We start from the raw sequence: 24,432 nt of genomic DNA on the forward strand, positions 1-24,432 counted from the left end.
AGATAAACCGAAGAGTTAAAGGCAGAGATCAGATGCCTGGGTGTGGGGGGGTAAAGTTAAATCTATTTTATAACCTTATTTTTTAGGGTTATGGCAAGACTGATGGCACTTGAAGCTACTGGCCTTCTGAGAAAGTAATTTCATATGTAAAAGGACCAAAGCCCAGAATGGATGTATTTTTATTATTAAATGGAAAATACATTAAATTAAAAAGTAAAATCTGAAATTTCACTCCAAAGAGTGGAAGTTATTTAGGTGAGGACAACTTTTGATGCAAGTAGGTACTGACTGAGAAATTATAGTTATGGTAATTTAATGCTCCAGAACCTAATTCCTTCTAAAACTGAATCTGTTCATTGCTAAATACAAACATTGAACCACTTACATTTACGTGTTACAGATACATACATTGCACAGGAGACGATAAACAAGGATAGTCTCCAATATCTATATATACGTGCAAGAAGCGATCCACATTACAAACATTTTTAGTGTATAGTACTACATAGCACTGCTGAAACACACTGCTTTCATTAATCTGTTCAACTTTGCCATGCTTTGGAATTAATATGCTCACTTCACTGGAAAACACTATTTGCAATTCTAGACAAAAATGTCAGATGCTGTACAACAAAAAAACCAAGATTAAGATACTTACATGGAATCATCCCAGTTTCTTACCAGGATAACTTTTTCCTTCAGAAGAGCTATAGTACGCTTCTTGAAAACTGCTTTCTGAAGTGCTATTTAAAGCTTCTAGTTCTACATTATATTTTTGTCTGACACTAAACTTCTGATATCACATCTAACTTTTTAGGCAAAGAGAATTTGTGTTCACTTGTGTTCACACAGGTACTTGAAGAAGACAGCTCTCATCACTGTCCCTAGAGTGTATGTTCTTTCCAATCCAAAATCATCCTTTTCTACTGCAGACTAACATAAGACAGCCTCCCACAGGTAGCTGTTGTCCATAAGAAAATCTAGTTTAGGCAATTTTAACTTCTTCTGAGTATACGCTGTAGAATTATTGTGTGATAAAGCTTTCCCAACTTAAAAACATTAGGGTTTTTTAATGCTATTAGCATACACTCTTGCTAGAGATGTTTGTAACAATATTTGAGTAGGATAACATCATCACTTTTTCCCCCCCCCCCATCAATGCAGTTTCCTTAGGCAAACAAATGGCTGCAGTATCTGAAATAATTCTGACCTTATTGTGAATCATTCGTGACCAACCCACACACTTCCCCCTTTACAAAGGCCCTGAGTCACAGTTTCTTTCTGTTCTTTCCACTGGAGGATTCCTAGTGCAACTCAATGCAACCTGCCCCTGTTAGTCTAAGGAGCAAACGAGCAGGATTGGTTGTAAACCAAGATGTATATTAACATGACGAAACTCTCACTCAGCTGTTTATTTGATTAAGTGCACCTTCAGGTATCTGAACAGTTGAATGAAGATAACTTTAAATGGGCGAAATTAAACCTTCTCATATATTTAATTGGAATAGAAAGTGCTACACGATCTAAATGTGATCACATATTTTACTCCTGAGGCTTCAGCCATATTGATCTTGGATTTGTTCTGAATCATACCAAATATAAAACCAAAAACAAATCATCATCCCTTCTGCTGAAGTACAACTCCACCTAATGCACCTCCAAATAGCTCAAATATCAGCTTAATTTAAGAAAAAATGTTTGCACTTGGATGCTTTTCAAGGAACACAAACACACATCCTATGGGGGGAGGGAGAAAAAGAGAGACAGTTTCACACTCGAGGAAATAGCCAAGCAGCTGTACTATGACAAAAGGTAAGCAAGACTGCTAGGAATACAGTTACAGAAGATTTCACAAATACATTATTTAAAACAAAAAAGAAATAGACAGACTTAACCATAGCAATTATAGTTAATAAAGATGAATAACTGTGGATTGTGGCATTTTTCAAACATACGAGATTGCTTCTGGAAAAATGATAAGTAACTCCACACCTTTTTCTCAAGCACTTTTATTATGCTCACTTATCAGCATTTAACATCATAATATAGTTAATTTTTAAAATAATCAATTATTTGACTGTGGCATATTCCCAGAATGGTATTTCAAGGAATAGCTTAGGTGGTACAGCAATGCCTCCTTCCAAATCAAAATTATTTTATTAGCCTTTTTAAATAAGATATCTGCAGCTGCAATTCATTGTCAAATGCCTCAACAGTCAGCAATGGTAAAGCACTTAACAGACTAAAAATTTCACTGACATCTTCACTTCAAACTGTTCATACATTGAAGTTCTATGGTTGGAGAAACAGGATTTGCGGGCTGACAGACTTTTTCACAAGTCACACCGTATATCAGTAGTTAGCCTGGACCAGAGGTCAGGAGTTCCTTTATCCTGAAGCCCATTATTTCCATTCCTCAATATGCACACTACATTCTTTTTCCAAATCTACTATGATCAATTCTTCACAATATTTAGCTACAATTTAACATACAATGTAAAGTCTAAGTTTTTTTTGTTTTTTGTTTTTTAACATATAACTTTAAATGTCTTCTGAAAACAGAAACAAATTAAATCAGAGTTTCCCACACTCTTCCAGAGCTTGCCTCTGGAAGGACAGACAACAGAGAAGGGAAAGTTGTCTGAACTCTGATCTGCTCCTGTCCAATAAGAGGGTGATCTTGTGGCTGCAGAGAAGTTCCAGGTGCCTCCTGACAACCTCCAACTTTCTCTCAAAGTGAGTCCTAACAAGGACAGAACTGAGGTATAAGTCGGAAGTGAAAATTTAAAGGCTCAGGCAAAAGCCTACGGGCCTAAGCTTTTTTTTCCCCCTTCTCTCCCCCCTACTCCCATAGCAAAAAGTCAAGACATCAATGTTCTGCAGTAGAAGTACCCATCCCAAACAGTGCACGCTCCCTTGCTGGACCAGAAACCTCACTGGCCATAGCAGGAGAAAAAAAAAAAAAAAAAGATCAAAAAGGAAGGGAGAACAAGAAGAGTGGTAGATGTTGGCAAAATAATAAAATTAGGATCAAAAAAAAGACAAAAGAAATTACAGCAACTAAGCCAGGTAGCTTACTCCTACAGCAACAGAGTGCTGCTGAGGAGCTGCCTTCACTTGTGCGAAGCAAACTATTTCCAAAATATCTCATACTAAAGCAAGTGCAAAAGGCAGTGATGCTGCCCTACTCATGTCCAGGAACACACTGGTGTTTTAGGGCACAGAACAACTTGCGCAGTGGTGCTTGTTTCTCCTATGTCCCTTAGGTTTTACATCTAGTTTCTGGCTGTTTTTTCCTGCAAGTGCCCTTAGGGAAGAAATAACACTTCTTGCATCATCACAGCCCATGTATATCCTCTAGAAACCATACATTAACCATCCCAGAAAGGTATATATAGATGTACTGGTTTGATTTGTGCACTCTGTCTTCCACAGTTGCTAAGAGCACTTTACTGGAATGCTCTCCATTAAGAGAGCATTATGATTATACTACCAGAAATACAGAGAATTCAAGATTACATCTAACAGCTGATTCCTCCCTGAAGCAACTCCATTCATAGAGTATGTTTGAGAGAGTATTATTGTGCAAAGCCAGTGAAGTCCATTAGCTCTATCATGTCTAGTTCATTTCATGATATAGCAGAAACTTCCCTAAGTATTTATCATTTTCCAGAGAACTTTTGTAATTTGTCTCAAACAGAACAAGCCAGGTGTACTTAAAAAGTGCAGTGTCCAAACAGGCTTGAAGAATTGCACCCCTAACCTGACTTCCTTAACATAAAAGAAGGAAATGATAACAAAAATTCAGCAGTGCTTGTTACAAGTTTGCAACCAGCAAACTACACACTGCAGATTTACATATGTGCAGACAATCTTAAGAAGTTTATACCAGAAACTTCCTCAACTCCCTACACTACCTTCCCTCTCCCACGCTCTTCCTCCATTTGTCTGCTTCTTCCACCCCAACGGCCTTTGCTGCTACTACTCTACATGCTATCTGAAGATATATTTTCAAGAACTGGCACACTGAAAAGCAAAGACACTTTTTAAGGTACAAGCTACCTGCATGAAAAATATAATTAAAATCATGTAACTTAAAACTTGTCATACTCATTAGACCAACTCTCTTCCTTTAACCAGCATTTAAACTTCAGTGCTGTAGTAGAAACTACACTGACTATAAATTATACATTGGCCACAACCATTTGACCCAGCATTTTAAAATCAAGCCCCGACAAAACAGGAAAATCAATTACTAAGATGGAAGGTAAGAGAGAAATCAGCAAGTGGTGCGGTAATTTTTTTGTTGCCTGGAAGATCTCCTTTTTACAGGATCGTACTCATCCATACAGAAGAGCCTTTGTTCCCAGTTTCACAGACCATGCTTCTCAAGCGACTCAAATGCATCTGTCTGCAATGCAACTATGTCTGTCGCCCAAGGAAAAATTACTATGCTTGCACTTATTAAAGTGATAAAATAGCACAGACATATGACTTAGAGGTTTTCAGAAATCACATCAGATGGTGCTAAAGAAAGCTAAATTCTTCATTAATTTACCATTTTAACATCTTCTACACAATATGTTTAACAGATCATTGGTCTGCATCAGTAAGGATTAAATACCCAGCCCTTGCTGTGAACATCATTATTGTGTGCACTGCAGTCACAGCTGTTATCAGGAAGCAAGTATCTCTCAAAATACTGTAGCCTAAAAAAAAGAATAATGCCATGGTGATGAACACAAAGAGAGCTAATTAGCTATATTACCTAAAGAATGTATATTTTTATATGTCATTTCTAAACATAAATTAGTTCAAAAAACCCACTAGTTTAAAAGTTATTCTAACCAAAGATTTATGAAAGAAAGATTTGGTTTCTGTTGCTATGGTACGAGCCAGTTTATAAATTAGGTACCTATTAACATAAATGGATGTACATTCCATTTTCAATATTCAAGCAGTACCCCACTCAACTGGAATAATGCGTGCATTAAAATTGAGGAAGGAGAAGGGGAACAAACCACCAAAATATTTACCCATTATAAAAAATCTGGAACTTAAATTTCTGCTTAATTAGATTAATTTTTATGCTTTGGATACATAAACACCGTAGAAAAAAATGTCATCCACTGTAATAAAACTAAAGCATTGAACTTTAATGGTTGAAACAAGTGGAAGAGGAAACAAAAACTGTATATACTTACAATGTGTAAGAGCTTTAGCACATCCACAAACCTATCAAAGACAAGAAAAAGCAAATAATTACATTTGAAATACACAATTAAAATAAACCAAGGAGGTGTTAAATTTAGAATTGACACTTACACTTTCTCTGAGCTCATGATCTCCTTGGCAATATGGTAAACTTTTGTTTTCTTTCCAGCTGCCTTACTCTGCAAATAAAATTATAAGTTATACTATGCACACCTACTAAAACTAGAGTAAAAATTGTATCAGCCTAGTAGTTTCTCAAATCCAATGTGGATAGATATTCACTAGTTATTTTCAATAAAAAGTATTTTATACTGCTTGGAAGTCTCCTGGCTTTCCAGGATCCATGTGAAATTCAGTTTAGCTTATAGCTGGGAATAACAGTATTAGCTAAAAATTAATTTTCATATAACTATCAGCCTTCCTATTTAATTATTACAGAAAGCACTGAAGCACATAATGAATAAAGGCCTAAAAAGTGATAGCTATTGGTTATTGAAAGACAAAGTATAGAAAAGGTATATTATTCACATTTTTTTTTCTGATTAACACAGCGACAGTAGTATTTGCAGAAAACTCAAATGGCTTTCAGGAACATCTTACAATAAATACAAACTTTCTGCAGATACAAACTTTCTGCAGAAGATGAAAGGAGAAAAATATCACACAGAAGAGAAAAGGCAATTTTTGACAGTCTACTAAAAAAAGTTGCTGGATTCATGTTCGCCTACTTAGCAACTATACTGCAAAAAAAGTTTGACCCTTGTAACCTAAGGCTCCGTGTAAATGTTGCTGACTTTTGTGTGTGCACACATACAAACTTGCACAAATCAATGCTACTGTTCATCAAACAGAAGGAACAGGTATAGCAAAGGAAAAGGGGGTAGATGTCAGGATGCAAATATGTTTTTACACCAGTGTAACTCCCTATATAGTTTCCCTCAGATAAATAAAATCTTTCTCCATAACAGCGCTTATGGTTAGCTGTATGCTTCTCTACTGTCAGCTGGCACTATATCTATTACATATTTAGACTTTCATTTCAGTGGGCTTCAAAGAAAGAGCATGGATGAGGAGGACTAAGACATCATAAGGTACACCACACAAATGCAGTGGAAATCCTAGTGAGGCTGTATTGAATATGGTAGTGTAGTGTAGTGTAGACATTGAGCAGTGTATCTTCAAAGCAGGCATCAGTGGCATTGGATACAGACTTGATTCATAAGCGGCATGCTGCAAGATTCCTCTGGAGTTTTAGTTCTTCTCCAAATATATTAATAAATCCCAAGTGCTAGAAGTCAAACTGTGAAACCTATGATATTCGTAGCATGGTTTTAACAATGTTGTTAAATTCAATAAATCTAAATTTAAAAAATAATTAATTTAAATTTTAATTTAGTCATTTAATATTGCAAATATATGCAAAGTACATTCTAGATTTTATATACTATATATTCAGCTACACACAAAGAGTGGGGATTTTATTTCTAAAATGCTCATCCTCATGCCTTGATGCCTTTTTAGAAAGCACAGCTGATATACCACAAGACTGAATTTACAAATAATCCAGTTAAACAGAGCAAGATATCTGCTATTCATTGTAGAACTGACAGTTGCAAACTGGCTGAAAATTAGTATTTCATGAATAAGATGCTAATGCTAAACAATTACAAAATGAACTATCGCCATCTGTTTTCAACCTAATTTGAGAGGCTTTTCACATACCAGCTGGCACTGAAAAGGCCACTTTGTATTTGTTCAGTCAAAAGATACTCTGGGCCTAAGAACAATCTAATCTGAAAACTGCAAGGATATAACCTGAGCTTTCTTTCTCAAGACAGTGCATAGGAAGGAATGTTAAATTGCCTTTAATGTATAGAAAGCATCAAAATAGCCAGATGCTTGTGGTAAGGCAAAACAAAAACAGCTGATCAAACCATTAGGAAGTTTTAAGCAAGGAGCGGATCGTTACTAATTTCCCACTGCCAGCTCCACGTGCCACAAGCCGACTGAAGCAAGCTGAAGAACAGATGCTTCACAACAAGTTCTGAATTACTTGGTGGCCCATGCATGTTCCAGGAAATCTGAGAAGCTTCCTAACAGGGATATCTCCCCGTAAAACTCTGTCATGAAAGATTGAGGACAATTCTAGAGACACACAAGGTAATGTTGGCTCCTATACAGATACTGTTCTGGTTCATTTCACAGAAACAAGCTTTCCTCTTGGCTCTCTTTCCCTCTCCCAATTTATTCCTCTTGGAAGATTTGATTAAATGAAACTCTGTTTCAGCACACTATCAAGAAATTCAAATCTGATTCATCAAGTCATCTCTTCCATCTTTGGAAGGTATCATTACTACTTTAAAAAAAGTAAATAAACAAAATAAAGGAGGCAAATATATCTGAGGTCATACTCTACCAACAAAGGAAACCATTCTTCATCTGGGATGAGATTAAGTGCTTTCAGAGCTGCTAGGACTGTTACTGAGGAGAGGAAAAGATTTTACAGGCAGGCAGATTTCAGGACTTCCAGGACTGTAAATCCTTAGGATTTAAGAAAGTTAGTAAATCCTGAGGAGTGGGATCACACCTCTAGTGCTAACTATTTAGAAGGAAACGAAGTTCTATCTCCCTGCTCCTCTTTTGAAGGGGGGGGGGGGGGGAAGAAAAAAAAAAAAAGGAGAAGCAAGATTAAAATAGGGAAAATCATTCCAATCCAGCACTCTCAGAAATTAACAGAAGGTCAGATCTTGGCCATAACAGTTAACTGTGTCCTTCATCTCTCCAAGGGCCACAGAGGTGGCCCTACAACCTTCAGGCCTCACATGCACATTGTCTCCTCAGTATCAATGCAGTGAATAAGGAACTGAAATGCTGAAAAGCAGGATGAGCCTTCTGTGTATTCAGGCCATTTGAAAAGGAAGAACTAAAAACTGGTTAACAGTCATCTGTATCCTCTGTGCCAAACAGTGGCAGGTTTATGAGAAGAACGTTTGAATGCAAGAAAGCTGTCTGCAGAGATGGAAGTGGTTACTGGAACACAGCCTTCACTTCATACAGCCAAAATCCCGCTGAAATAGGACCATATGAACAAAACTACAACTACCAAGAGATTTCTCAGAAGGACCTCTTCAGACCTTGCAACATTCATCTAGGCCCTTCGCTTGGGCTTCACCAATGCTGACAAATCAAACAGCTGACTTCAGATGTTCAGTGCACAAGACACATTGTGGGATCTGTGAGGAGGAGACAGCCGCGTGAAAGAGTATTTACAAGTTTGTTTCAAATCAAAATCTCTAAATATATATCCGTGCATCTAACTTTGTATGAGAAGGGCCTGGTGGGTAGGTCTACAACTCCACAACTCAGTGAAAAATTAAGAACGAATGTGTGAGGCAACGCAGGCTTTCTAATGGCATATTTCTAAACTGAGTCTCTTGATATGAGACTAGTGTACACAAATTAAAACTTTAGAAAAAATGAAACTATAAGAATGGGAAAAAGAAATATGTCAAGTTACTTTGATTTAATGCCTATTATTCGAAAGCATCCCAACAGTTGTTTTTTACAAAGCAGCATGAGAGTAAGGAACAGTTTCAAAAAATAAGAAGATACCTGTTTATCTTCTTGAGGATCCAGCTCCCCTTTGCTAGAATCAGAATTTGTGTCATCATCTTCATCAGAACTATTCATGATATCTTCTTCATCTGACTGAAGATCTCCCATTACCACACTAGGATGACCATGGTGCTCTTCTGATGTCCTATAAGGAAAATGTAGTTAATACACTAGACTTTTATTTAAATAAAGAGCATTCTATTCAATACCACAATAACTGATCTACTTGTTATCAGAAGCACTGAGACCAGAGGAGGAAGACAGCTGGAATATTTCATCTACACTGAGATTTGTACAATGCTTGTTGACACTGTGGCCAAAAGACAATTTGGAGAATTTACATTAATCTTGTCCTTCAGAGCTTACCTGCATCACCACTGAGAGCGAAATTCGGTTACTCTGTTCCCTTATTGCTTTATGCACATATTTGTGCAACATTTATATCACGTGCTGTAAAGATTTAAAAAAAGATCTTAGACTTGCTCTCCTATCTCTCATAACGTCAGGACTTGTTCCAGACATGGTACTCAGATTGGAGATTTCTGTCTGAAATTTTAGATTCTTGTGTATACATACATATATAGAGACACACAAGCTTGTTTATCAAAGCATAAGCTAGCTAAACAACTGCATCAGGGATGGCAACATTACAACTGTTCTGCCCACTTCATTCTTAACTCTTAAAAATGTGGAACCTTTCATGATTAAAACCCGCCATCCCTCAGGGGGAGGCACCATCCAGGTAGCTGTCAAAACTATAAAACGTAACCTTGTTCTGTTGCTGTAGCATGATTGCAGAGGTCTCTCTTTTCATTAGCTTTAGCCACATTTGCAACATACTGAAATTTCATGAGACAAGCACACAACCTTCTTCCTCTAACTAGCCTTGACACCTTTAGTAGAGATTTAAGAAATGCATTTCCAGAAGAAAATAAAGGCGGTGTGTGTGGGGGGGAGCAGGGAGATAAAGACAAAAAGAAAGAGACTAGAGGAAATAGTTTTGATAAACTTTTGATAAAGTCACATAGAAACATGGCAAATCTCTGAGCTCCTACCTTCAATCATTGGGAACATCTGAAAATTCCAAGTTACAATAAAGCGGTGTCTAAATCCATAAAATAGATGTGCCAAAGCCTACAAAGATGCTGAGATGCCACAGGCTTGTTGTGGTACATGAAACAAAAGGGATTAGCCCACTCTACAAAACAAAAACAAATCTAGAAGCCCGCCCCCCAACCTGCCTTAGCCAGCACAAATCTCACTGTGCTGGCCAAAACCTGATTTTGTGCAGCAGCTAACACCTGTCAGGACTATATGTTTCTTCAGACAGATAACCTGTGCCTCTCAGTGTAAGGGATGTTTCCAGCTTATCTTGTATTTTGCCAGCTTTAAATCACAAGAAAGCAAACAGAGGGGGCAATTCTTCAGACTCACTACCTCTAAAAGCCACTGTTACCAGAAAAAAAACACGTTCATGTGGACGCCATGGAAACTGACTGCCAGGAACTTTTTCCTAAACAGAAGAATTAAAGAGTACCAGCTGCGTGAGGATGCTCTGGCAGCCATGGCAAGGTGTCAATTATTTAACGCTCAGGGAAGGATTAAAACAAAGCAAAAACCCACCCACCCAGAAAACCCACACATGCAAGCCACCCCCCCAAGTGAACAAATGCTGATCACAAGTGGAAATATATTTAGAGACGAAGACGAGATAAGGTGGCCTGTGGACAGACCTTTATCAGCCGCAAATACATGGAAATATTAAAATAGCTTGGTTCTATTAAAATGACACAGGAAAACCTAGGAAAACACCCAGTTACTGTCCCCCTAAACTGAACCTTGATTCAGGGAAAAAGACCGTGAGGTCATCACTGAATTCCAGTGAGGCGCTTGGGAGCAGGCTGCAGCACCCAGGGCACGCGGCGGCACTCAGGTATTGCAGTCTGGAATTGGCCAACTTCGCAGGCAGGAGAGCAGCCAGCAGAGAGGCCCCTGCTAAGGATCACAACCTATGACGTATTCCAGGGACAACCCCCCCGCAGATGCTCTAGGAGCTTTAGGAAGGCAAAAAAGGAGCACGTTTTCACTGGAACTTCTCATGGAAGTGCGTTAGCAGGCCTCTGAAGGTTCCTCAGTTAGTTGCGAACTTCAGCAGTTCAGAAAACTCCTTGACTAGCCTATTTAATTTACAGTCGAGTGACTGTAATAGCACCTGTTGATCTGAAAATAATAGAGAACTTTTGGATCAGCTGACAACTCTTCCTTGTCCAGAAGGATGAGGATCAACTTAGTTGGCCTGCGGTGGGGGAAGAATTTTTTCAACAGAGCAATCATCAGCTTATTTAATGGAAATTTTTAGTAAAAACTACTCAGACTAACCCACAGTGGATTAGATGATTCATGGTTAAAAGTCAGTTCACACCTAGAAATTTCTCAGAATCAAATAACCTGGCTGTTCAGGAATAGGATGCAATATTATAGGCATGGGTAGATCTCCGCCCGCTGGTACCTGTGGCTTTGCTTTGGGACTCCAAAGAAGATCTGGACATTGTCAGTATCTTCATTAGTCTTTTACCAACTACGTGTTGGAGAAACATGCCTGTACCTTTTGTCTTACTCTTTCGTCACAAATGTTATGGCTTTTCTGTCCTAAATGGAAGCAGTTTTGCATTTACTATTTCTGTGCTTTACTTCTTAAGTCATCTATACAATAAATGTACATAATTTCCCTAAAAGTTATTTCTAGACTAAGTGAAATTCCTTGAATCCTTTAAATTAGCTTGGAAATAGCAGTAAATCTTTAAATAAAAGGTCTTCTGCCACGTATCAATTCCCCTTTTCCAAAGTATCCCAGGCATGCAGTAGGGGGTTATTTTTTAAAGCAGCTCTTCTGATTGTTGAAGTTCACACTATCCTCAAAATACCTATTTCTATCTCGTACCCTTTTCATCCCATATTTTGTCCTATCCACAGCACAAGTAAGAGAAACTTCTGCATTATCAGTCATGTGAAACATCATCATTGCCAACTCACCATACTGTCCACTGAGTAAGAATATCTTCTCATATCATGTGAGCAAGTTACCTAAATATAGACATGGGGCTTTTTTATTTGACACATAAAATTAAGAGAGTGTTAATTTACCTCATAATGGTGCAGTTTATGAGATGAAACATTTATATTATGCTGTATTTTCCTAGTGCTATAGTAAGATATTAATGAAAAAAACATGCATGTCCTAGTCAGACATACAGCAAGGTAAATTGTCAAAATTTATATAGAACTGCCAAACTGTTCCATACAGGAAAAAAATCCTACCCAAATCAGCAACAAAATATTATTGCTTTCAAAGGATGACCAAAAAAACCTTACTTGGTTCCTGATGCATTTAGAAGGCAATTGGTATTTTACGCCTGACTGAGATGATTCAAAGAGAGTGTCTGCTACGCAATGCCTCAACATTAATTATCTTACAGTATATTAGAATTACGTCATGTGTTAGCATCGACACATCTACTAAAGCAAGTTTCCGCAGCTCCAAAGCATTTAATAGGTTCCTCCACACTACTACCACTCCTTTATGATTTTCATTATTTTTAGAGTTTTTTCTACTTCTGATAAGTACTCAGAATTCTGTAGAGGTGTCAAATGAGCAGTCCCTGCACACAAAATTCTGCTAAATTCATAGAATTTATCACATCTTTTTGTTATTTTGAAAAAGGTGCCCACGCTCTTCACAGGAGCGTCTCTCAGCATCTTTACAGTACTTCCATCTCTCCCTCCATTATTTCATCAAATATGTTTAGAAAGCCTTTAACATACAGGCAAAAATCACACAATCTGGAATTCATAATCAACTAAAAATACACGCAAACACCAGAGAGCCCATAAGCACACCCTAGTATGATATTTCATCTCAAATCTTTTTTTCTACAGTTATATTTCACAACAATCCTTTCATAGTTACTTGCATCTCATTTTCCTCCAGAGAAGTAACAATTACTATTGCTTTTCATCCATTTTAATTTTTTTTATATTTTCAGTCCATGCAATCAATTTCAATAAATAAGGAATGTCTGACTGTTTTTAAGACCAAGCACATTGACTCTCTGTGGAGGAAATAAGTGATAAAGTTGTTACATTTTTAAAAGCTCCTCATACTTGTAATAGCTGTAGGTAAGGCATTAGCCTCACTGACAGAGTCTCTCAACGGATCTTAGGTATAAGCTTCTGAGAAACCCAAAGGATAAAAGACTTAAGAGACTAGACTAAAGAAAAAACGTTCTGTGGACTCTTTAGTGTTAGGTTCAGAACCTCTCTTTTAAAGTAGAAAGAATTTTTACGTATAGAATTCAAGTTAAGTTCTAGAAAAAGTTAAGAAACAATTATCTAATATGGGTGCTCAAGACAACAGAAGATATTCTTGGAATGTCCTCACAGCGTGCCACAGCAGAAGTGAAATTATTGCTTAATTAATAATTGTTTGATTTCATTTAGTAAACTTTATTTTGCTTTAACTTAAACTTCTGATTTTATTTGAGACACTTTAATGTCTTTATCTAATACTTATTTGGTTTACTGCAGTTTTCTGGGAAAAACAAGGAAATCAGTTCTAGAAAGTAAGCATACTTGGCAAAACACTTAAATAATGAATAATAGCCAAGATCACTAAAGAGTTCCTGTGAAAGTCTTAAGAAAGCATATAATGGGATTAGCGATCATCTCAAGATTAACAAAAGGAAAGGCATCAATTAACGTATTTTTCTAAAGGGTTACATTTTACAGCAACACCTTGACTCCACAACCATCTTAAAGCAAGCCAACATTAGCAAATATTTCCTTGTGCAAACCAGTCTGGAAAGCATAAAGATGAACTTCATACCACTCCAGATACACCTGCACTCTAACCTATCACATTCAGCTCCTAGTTTAAATTTCAGATTTTCTGAATGATGCTAACTGCCCACCCCATTCTAGCTCTTACTGAAATTCCCTCCCTTGTTGTCCTCTTCATGCCTTTCAGCTCTCTTTCAGGCACACCTGACCATTAAGCAGTAAATGAGGATGAAATGCAGCCCAGATCAGGTGGCTTACTTATTTTGGTTATTCCTGCAGCATCAGTCACCTCTTTGCTTCAGTGATAGGCGCATAGATGGAAAGAGCTTGTGCTGAGACCCACCAGGTGTAGTGGGCAGTGTCAGAAACTGTAGTGGATATTGCTGCAGCTCTCGCAGTGCTCGCTTGGCTGCTGACACTAGGGATTGGATGCCTTACCGCAGACAAGCTACTTGGGCTTCAACTTCTCTGCCAAAAAAGGTGCTTTTTCACAGTGAGCGAGTGAGATAGAAGAACGTCCTCTCAAATAGGATTTCTAAGAAGATAGTTTTAAAGTTACAGCACTACTTCTGCAGTGACAACTCATTGATTTCAACAAGCTCTTGTATTATTAGGACTAGTAACAACAAAAAAAGGCAACAGACTGAGGGGTTTTACTGATCTGATGCTAGAGAACATGAGAGTTAATCTCGATTTCCCTTTTGCTTCCCCTTAAAAAAATTTTTTAAAGCCCCCTGAACAGATTATAGCTGTAAATTTCATTGCTTGCTTCTGTGAGCTATCCTTCCATAGCTGATACTGCTAAAGAAGCCTTAACCAAAGTCATAAAATAAAAAACCCCCCACAAAACAACAAGCAAACAAACTAGACTAATGAATTAATGGTTATTTGCATCACCTGTATGTTTTCTGGGTATATTCTCTCTTGGCTGGTTAGGGAACTCTAAGGAAACTATTAAAATACAAAGCATGAACAGACTCCTCGAGAATCATATCTAGAAAACAGAAATAACCTGCATCTAGCTGAGCAACTGGCCTGGAAAGTGTTTTGCCAAAATCAGGGTAGTTTCTATAACTACATTTTAAAAACTTTAAGAATTTAATCAATTATTCTAGACATTTTATAAATACTGCAAGCATACATAAGCACCTATGCATCTTACAGGAAGTCAAGAACCTTAATCATCATGATACACTGCCAACACAGAAGCTCAAGACAGTCTGTGTAAAACGGATTTTGGTTAGGAGCAGCTTGTACTTTGAGAGCTGCCTGCTGCCTCCCGGGCAAATGACTGGCTTCAGTGCAAGCTCAGGAGACACTGCCTGGAATTTGCTCCTGCCATGAATGCTTCCCAGAACCAGCTGCTTCCTTCTGCTTTTTACCTCATGGCCCTCTCTCTCTGCTCACACCTGGATTTTCCAGGCAGCAGTGGGCTCCCAAACACTCTGGGGAGAGCTACCACCACATTTAGCCTCTCGTATCACGCCACTGGCATCTCGTTCCATACTTGGCTGAGCATGTTGCAAGCTGCAACACCTGACTTGCTGGAACGCGGCTCTCCTACTGTTCTCAGCTGGCAGCATTTATCTGGGGGTTTGTTATCCTCAGGTCAAGGCACTGCTTATTTCTTTCCTCAACAGCAAGAAGAAAATCTGGCTTCCGTTCCAAGTAAAAGGAAGCAAGACATTTGCTCCTATGTGTTTCACAGTTAATCAATTTTGTACCTTTATAAAAATCATTTTTTTAAAAAACCTTGAGTGTATTGTGATCAGTACAGTTGTGCACATACACTGTTGCCAGATTTTAGAAAGCACGGTTTAAAAAAAGGTGAAAACTGTCAGATTATCGCCATATTTAGCTCAGATTTGAGAACACGAGCTCCTGCTGCCAGAGGTACATAAAGACTGCTCTCATTGCAGGCAGCCTCCTGTACTCACAGAAGTGTTTTTCAGTTTCAGTTCTGTTAGACTATTTGTTGACAATTCCTCTATCCCTTGGAAAGTTCAACATAAACACACATGCATGCTTCAGATGTTTCCATGCTTGCCGTACAAAAATATTAAATGCCATATTAATTTTAATATTGAATTGCCATACTAAAAAAAGGATTTTAAAAATCGTATTTGTGAAAACTTTTCTGATGTGACTTATTTTTAAGCTCTCTCAATCAAGTCATTATATTTAAGATCTGTAACATCATCCAAATATAATCTCAGACACACTGCAGGTGTCTCATAACACATCAATTCAACTTCCAAGCACCACGACACAGGCACAATCCCAGAAAGCAGAACAGTCACATCACACTGGCTCCACTGGAGCTGCCACAACATACTCGCACGTGCCAAAATAGATCATGCAAATTAAACAGAATATAATCCAAGATGATACAGTGGGACATACTTGAGCATTAGTACCAGATGAAACACAATGACAAAACACAGGGATTTAAACCCTTGCTTTGAGACTTGTACAGAGAAGTGATTCACTGTATCAGTTCTTCCTCTCACTACCCAAAAATTTGAGGAATTCGCTACCTCCAAAGGCACATTAGGGAATGTTTTAAGAAACACACACATAAAGAGAATTGCCTTGATAAAGTCAGAGTGGGGGGAATCCTTCATGTTGCCATTTTTTAAATGATTATTTGTTAGGTGGATTGGGTAAAACATGCAGTGAAGTCTTTGCAGAAATTACATCTTTTTGCTTTCCCTTCTTACCATTAAGTTTTCAGCCCTACGTCATGGGGAGAGCTGCAATCAAAAATACTTAATGGCCCAGATCACACCTTTGGAAAAAGTCTGGGCGTGAAAGTCATAACTAAACAAGGACTACTAAATTACAGTGGGACCTGCTACTCTAACTTCTCCTAATCCACCCATATAAAACATAGACCCTAGGCAGAAATGTTTATTGGAAAGGGGGAGCAGGAACAGAAAAATCAAAATAACACTTTACCTGCCAAGCACATCAAAATAAAGGGGGGGGGGGGGGAGGGGGACAACAAAAACCTATCACACACCTCTAGTACCACTGAATAGAAAACTATGATAAAAATGTGATGAAATCTCAAACCAAACACATCAGATAGGAGGTTCTGTTCTCACTTGGTCTAGTTTCCCCTTTCTTATTAATGTGTGTCTCAAACAAAATTGACTTCACCTTGTCAGAGCTACCATGAAATTCCAGTGTTTAACTACTTCTTATCCACTAAAAATCAAAGTTAATTCAAGCCCCCCAAAGTCTTCTGTATTGACTGATCATTATTTTTATCATTTATTTGGTGAATTAATCCCTGAAATCAGACTAGAATGTTTCTTCAAAAAGCTGCGCGTTCAGTTTAGAAATAACGTGCAACCTATTGCCCTCCATCTTTTACATGTCAGACACCTAGAAGACAGCTAAAGAAGGCTAAACTGCAGAGTATGCAAAAGACAGAGTTACTTAGTTCTAAAATAAACACAGACTGACTTAACGTTTAAACACAGCACTGCCTGCATGCACGTCAGCTGACACAGCTTCCTGAAGAGTATGCTGAAAAACACAGGACGAAACAATTTGGCTGGAACCTACACATGCTAGCTATAAAGAATAATTGAGCAGCTTGTAAGACTGGGCTTGTGCTCTCTTTTCACCCAACCTCTTGCATAGATCAGAGGAAGAAAGGAATTTAGACACCTCTAAACTTTTCACAGTTTTCAGTTCCTTTCAAAATCAATAGGGAACACCTGACCACAGGAAAACCACTGGAAAATAAATCAATCAATCAACAAACTCTGCACAGTTGAAACCATTAAACCATCAGGCTCAGGCTGTAGATACTGAAACAGAAGTTTCGATAACAGTCTTTTTATTTACTCACATGCACTTTAAAGAGGTTTTTTTAGTCCATTTTACTTCTGCCTGATGGGATGGAACAATTTTTCATAAACACAAAGATACCATTTCAAGGAAAATTAAAATTGGTGTAAAATCAGTATTTTTTAAAAGAAACTGATTTGATTCTAGTATCTGAAGATATATATTCCTTCAGGTAAATCTTGTCTGTTGCATTGAGAGAAAGTAGCCACTTACAATTTTATAAGTCTATGCAATAAGACACGTTTAATCAAAGCAAATGTAAATGGCAGGAAATGTTGGGATATATATAATATCACTGTTTGCATTTAAATAAAAACAAAGCTAGTATCTTGGCTGCTTTCTTTCCCTGCATTGATTTTATGCCCTCCCCCAAATTGATCCAATTTACATATATGTTTATGTTAGAGCTGCTGCAGTTAAAATTTCACCATACAAAACAGTACTAAGGAGCTTCACAAACACATTTCCTGAGCCAATGCTGAAAATAACTCACAGGAAAAGGCTGTTGTTGAGCATATAAATGGGTCTTTCATCAATTCTCATTTCATATTTGACTTTCCATTCCACATTTAAGATACTCTCTGAAGCTGCATTTTCTTAACCTGCTATTTATACCGTTGTTGTCAACTAGAGACAAGAGCAGCCATGTTAGAGGAGGCAAATAAAGGCCAACATTAAGTGTCAAATGTGTAAGAATTTAGCTTCCCTCATCTTATGGGAAAGGAAATATGCAGAAACAATGCAAAAATTAGGAAGCAGCAAATGTGGAGTAAAAGAAGAAAGAAAAAGAGGTTAATTTATGGAAGTGATGTGACACCTGAGTTCCTGTTAGCCGTAAATAGGGGAGTTAGGAGACAAGCTGAAGCACGCAGGTTTTTATTTACTTCTTTGCTTACTTCAGGCTCCTCCTGACGTCACGCTACGCTACCCTCCTGGCTGAAGACGGCCAACTCGATAGGTGAGAGCTGGTGCTCCGAGCTGACACAACGTCACTGGGAGGAAGGATGGGGACATCCTTGTATTGTACTGGGAGGACCGATTGCAATAGCACCGGCAGGACATTTTTGCCATCTGCAGCGAGTGCTGCTTTGGTGGAAAACGAAGGACAGCACTTAACCATTTAGTTCGTAATAAATCCTGCACTGATGCTCAAGAGGGCTGTTTCAGTGCATATGGACTGCATGTCACATGCCACAGTTTTTCAGGCTGCACAAGACAGTGACAAAAAGTAACCAGGCAAAGCCTTTTTAAAGCAGCAGAGACACTGGCCCAGCAGTCAGCTACTGCATTTCATCAGGATCTACCTAATTTCCATCACCATTGCCAGCTTGTGCTCTCTCATACATGCACAAATATAGACTGTCCCAAAAGGATAATGTCAAGAACTTAATAACGTCTATTTTTATGTAACACTTGCAATACCATCTGATAAATTAGAAATATTTCATTATTGCTTTTCCAATTCCGTCACAAGTTTCTCTATGCACTGAGTCTATGTCAACCTGCCTTCTCCATTTCTTTTATCAAGATCACGATCAACATGGAGCCCTCAAAAAGGGATGAAAGAAATATCAAAGCCACACAGAATACAAATATTCTCTTTCATGACAGTCTTTGAAATCTTTGCAATTATTTTCATTTCACAAAACTTTCCAAATGTTTTCAAGACTGGATTGCGTACTAGAATAATGGATTTGGTATTGGAAAAACTCAGTTTTCTGATTTGTTTCTCTCTCCCTTTCTCTCCCCCTCTCATGGCAAGAAAGCATTGGACCTCAAAATTTTTCCCAATGTGAAAACTGCTGAAATCAGCATATCTCAAACACACTCGCACCATTTGTCACAATTCTTTTAAAGCAAAAAAGTTCTCTTTTATTCGGATTAAAAAATGATTGGTGCACTTTTTCCTCCCAAAGTGCTTTAGAAGTTTTATGTATTTTCCTAGGTTGCATGTGAGTACCAAAAGGATATGCATTTTATTTCAAGTTGTATAGCAGACTAAATTATAGACCTGAACTACTGAAAGCCACCCCAATACTAAGGAAAGCAATTCCTCTCATTAGGAAAACAGACCATGGAGACAAACACTTGCATCAAGGTTCCTGCAGGAAAAGAAAAAGACAAACCCATATGCCTTCCTGAGCAAAAGATCCACTCTAAGCCTTCCATGTAGTTTCGCATGCTACCCTGGGACTATAAAAAAAAAATAACTAGACAATACAAAATTAACCAAATCACTCCAGACCCAAGGACTGTGATATGACTAATTTGAAAGAGGAGTCCGAGAGTGGGGTACATCCTCAGTATGACAGTTCCAGCATTTATATATACACTCATTTCCTTCTTAGAGTGCTTGTGCCAGAACATTAACACTCTGGAGCAACAATACTACCAGCAGGACAAGCTTCTCACTGGCTAGGATGCTGATTAGACACCCCTAACTTCTTTATATAATTTGTTTCTTCATAGTTCATAAAATATCAGAATGTGTAAAGTCAGCAAGAGAGCATATTCCTTATGTGCAGCAGCAGAGGACCGCACTGCGTACCGTCTCCCCCCGGGCTTGGCACAGCCGCCGAGGTGGGAGCGCCCAGCGCCTCGGCACGGTGGGGCGGCGGGCAGGAAGGCACCCGCCAGGGCCTGACTCACCGCTCGCTGACAGCGCCTCTGAGCAGGCAGGGGTGTGCTAGCCGCCTTACACGTATGCGAGACAGCAAGGTAGAAGGGGCAGAAGAAAAAGGCACGCAGAAGGAAGCAGAAAAGAAAAAAGCAGCCCTGTGATAACACATGACTAAAGATAAGGAAGACTTATAGGAAATGTAAGTGATGCATTGACTCAGTTATTCCATTAACACCAGAGGTGTGACTGCAGAGCACGAATTTCATATGCAACTGGGGGTGGCAGAACCTGGCTGGAAGCACAGGGGGAAGACCAGACGGCTGGACAAGATTGTAGGGCTGATGGAGGAAAAGGAACACGTATTCTTCAGACCAGACACTAAGCTGTTGTAATTAATTTTTAAGCAGCAGATGAAATCCATAATCCACACACTTGGCCTCTAGTCATCAAGAAACTATATTCTCTTTGTATGTAGTTTTAGTAAAGGTTATGAAAATGTTTTTGTACATATAAATACCAAATACAGCACCTTCAATACCCAGAAAGTATTTTAAGCATTCAAATTTTAGAAAGCATAAGTGTTAGAGAAATGTTTAAAAATTACATTTTAGATACTGCAGTAGTTTATCAATTAAGTACTTCTCTTAAAAGTCTTTTGAACAGGAATGCACTTGTTGCAAAAGCCTCCCTAACATAGCTAACCACTAAGCAACACTGCATTCATCTGGTGTAATACTGCTCAGAAGCAGTATGCCTTGACCCCAATAAAATGCAGTGCAGATGAGAGGGACGGGTATCATGTGAAAGTGCTTAATCGCACAGATAGATTTCAATACTAAAATCAATATTACAGAAATGCTTTCATGGAGACATAATCGACCTCTGGGGACTCAGTCACTCAAACAGAACATAGTCTTGGTAACTAAACTTATATTTTGCATCGAGGCATTCGTTTCTGGAAAGGCAATCGGCCACTCTAAATCAGCAGGGGTGGGAGAAAATGGGAACTCGTATTTAACTAAATCAGTACTGAGATCTCAAAATACTGTTGTCCATGTGACACCCTCCTCCCCTTCCAAAAGAAAAATCCTAGCAGGAAATACGTTGCAACAAGCCATGCAGTGGAAAATGATCACGACACAGACAGCTCCAACTTTTGTCAAGATGAATTAGCAGTCAATTGCAAGATCTTGAAGGAACGCTGTCAAAAGTAGCCAGTAAATATAGTATGCTGCTTCCCGAAGGGCTGAAGGAGCAGACTCACTGAACTCGAGGTAGAGTACTCTTGCCTAGAACATCACCATAACAAATGCAGAAGGGAAGCCCATGAGATCCAGAGAAGTTTAAGTTTCTGCTTTCTGCAGCATATGTTCCACATCATGTTGACTTTGCCTTTGTATTTTTAGCTTATTGGACAAGCGTACACTCAACTTTACATTCGGTTTTAAAGACAATTTTGCTGTCTTCTTCACAAAAAAAAATTGTTACTAAAAAGAGAAAACGTGCATAAATATTCCTCATTGATTACGAGGTTTTAAAAAATGGTGTCACCTCAAAGCAAGGCTGTTTCAACTACTGGTCTCTGACAACATTGGAAAGAATTGTGTTGCTATCAGCAGCACTGACTTTTCACCTCACTCTTCAGGCCTGTACCATTCACTTTGCAGAAAAACAGAAAGATGCTGTTATCTGCAGCTAAATAATGCATTTAAAACTTCTTTTACATTTAACCATACATTCTCTATCCCATAGTATCTATTCTTCACTCACTCTGTAAACAGTATCCAGATAATAATGTGTTTACTTTGATCACCCATTTTAAGTGGTAGTCCAAGATTAGGACAAAATAAGCATGCCTTAAAAACTGTTTTTAAGAGGTTTCTTTTTTCTACAGTACAAAAAAAATACACGGATCACCTGCTGCCAAGGTATTGTCATTATTTCCTTTACTCAGAATATTCACCTGAACTAAAACAAAACAAAAAAAACAAACCCAAGTCTCCCATCAGCAGCTTCTGTATCAACACAGGTTTCACACACTGCATTAGGACACTAGTTCCCTTCCTTTTAAAGCCATGCCCAACTTTAGTGGATGTGAGGCTGACATCAAGTAACTCAAAAAAAACACTTGAGAACACTTTATCAAGTGGGTAACAGGACAACTGATACCTATACTATTAATTACCCAGGCCTGCCACTGTACATTTAAATTCCTGTGGGAAGGCCAAAGCAAACAAAATGTGTCCAAATTTAATAAGATATCTGAATTTAGCATAAGAGTGTCAGAAACTATCAACATTCTCAATTTAAGCATATGGGTTGCACCAAATGGGATAAGTAGGAAATTTCACAGTAACCATAGAAGCACCAGGTACATCATGGGATTTGATTTCTTCCTCTGGAAAGATATATAACATGGGCTAAATACACCACTGAGCTCTTCTAGTAATGGGAAATCTTGTGTTCAGAATTGTTACACTGCACGAGTGCTATAATTATTACTAGAAATGTAGGCAATCACTCTGTGAATTTCTCAGAACAATCTCATTTGTACTTTGGCTTTAATTATAAAATAAATTTGCATTTGAGATCCCATTAGCAGTGCATTATAGAAATTTCATGCGCTGTGGTCTACGAAAATGAAATAAGCGTATGTTCTGACAGGTTGGGGAAAATACCAATAGTAATTATTACCATAATGCCAACACTGATTCTCTACCTTCTTTTATAATATTCCCTGTCACAGGAAAATGTAAAAGGTTCTTAAAGAACTATGCAGGAAAGGTAAGACAATGACATTGATAAAACAACTTCAAAAGGAGTAAAGATAACAAAGGATGGGAGAACTGAAGAAGCTACCTGCTTGGCTCCATCTGGGCTAGGGCCCTTTGGCCTTCCACACCAGGGCGCAAAGGCATATGTGGACATGCTCTTCCAGCTGCAGCTGATCTAGTTAAGAGATCAGTGTCCCTTTGTATTCTCTTTTTCTCCCAAGGATTTCTTTGCTCCTTGAGATCTGCTAGAGTAACTTCATAGATAAGTTATTCCCTGAGGCAGTTTCTGACCCATGCGATTTAGTTTAAAATAACCACTTAAATAAAGTGTTCTGGGTGATGTTTCTCTCTGTGCATTTTTTGAAGAAAAACACAACACTGAACCAGTTATGTCAAAAAGATCCACCTTAAGAGGAAGCAGCTACAGTTGCAGATGTGCCAGGGTGCAAAAATCACTTAGATCACCAATGATGCTGGGGAAGGTTTATGTGGAGAGGGAATGACTATAAATCTCATGCATTCATCCAGGTAAGAAAAATATGGAACTTCACGAGGAAAAACTGAGGTCTTATTCCTATTGCACTTCAATACAGCAAAACATTCCTTTTCTTTCTCCAAAGCAAAGGCAAACATTCATCTGATCGAGAGCCACAACACATAAACATGTATCACACAAACACATAAAATATGCCCTCCCTATTCTTCTCCTCCTTAGGCAGATCAAATCAAGCGACTGCCCAAAGAATGGGATCGAAATCCCCAAAAGTTATCCAAAGTTTAGGTTGAATCAAAAACCATACATGCAATCAGGAACTAGTAGCACTTAAAATTTAAGATTGCCAAGAGAAAAACATCACAAGAAGCACTCCACTGTCAACAACAAAAATACTCAACAAGTATATAAACACATATATAACACATAACACAAAGCAATGCCAAACCCATAACTGGTAATACTGCTTTTCACAATAAAGCTTCATGCTTTCTATCAAACAGTCCAATGTTGAGAACATTAATCCTACAAACCATTATTAATGAAGGATGCCACTTAAAATATTTGTCTTCTCCTATAAAAGAAAGCATATTCCCCTAAAGAATACCAAGTTCTCAAATTCTTTAGAACATGCATGTGCTACACACACACACACACGCGCACAGAACCAAGTGAAGCTTATGAACTCAGTGAAAAATCATGCTAAACATCATTATGTATAAGCTAGCTCTTTTCTTCTTGCCAATATGCATACACTCTCAATAGTCTAAAGAAGTGTAAAGAAGTTTGGTGGGCACTACACTATATACATACAGCCTGTATATTTCTTCCAAATCTGTAATGCTAGCTTGAGCCAAATCTCAAGGATCCGTAAAATCAACAGATTTGTTGAACTTAAGAACTTGTGTAATGACATTGGATCAGAACAATGCTTCACCTAGTACCGCACTGACAGACACAGTGAGAGATGCTAATTAGGGAGAACATACAAACCTGGCCACTCTCTGTGGTCCATTCCT

General features: G+C 38.2%; 1 protein-coding gene across 1 annotated transcript in view; it reads right to left on the bottom strand.

Annotated features, from left to right (window-relative positions):
- The window catches only part of FGD6 (FYVE, RhoGEF and PH domain containing 6), a 77,534-nt gene that overhangs the window by 41,516 nt on the left and 11,586 nt on the right, over positions 1–24,432 (bottom strand). Inside the window, exons 3-5 of the mRNA XM_026123172.2 lie at positions 8,827–8,974; positions 5,326–5,393; positions 5,205–5,235 (exon numbers count right to left, since the gene is read on the bottom strand). Coding sequence (XP_025978957.2) covers positions 5,205–5,235; positions 5,326–5,393; positions 8,827–8,974 — 247 coding nt within the window. The remainder of the gene's footprint in view (positions 1–5,204; positions 5,236–5,325; positions 5,394–8,826; positions 8,975–24,432) is intronic.

This window comes from Dromaius novaehollandiae, chromosome 1 (assembly GCF_036370855.1).
Source record: "Dromaius novaehollandiae isolate bDroNov1 chromosome 1, bDroNov1.hap1, whole genome shotgun sequence".
Classification (NCBI taxonomy): Eukaryota; Metazoa; Chordata; class Aves; order Casuariiformes; family Dromaiidae; genus Dromaius; species Dromaius novaehollandiae.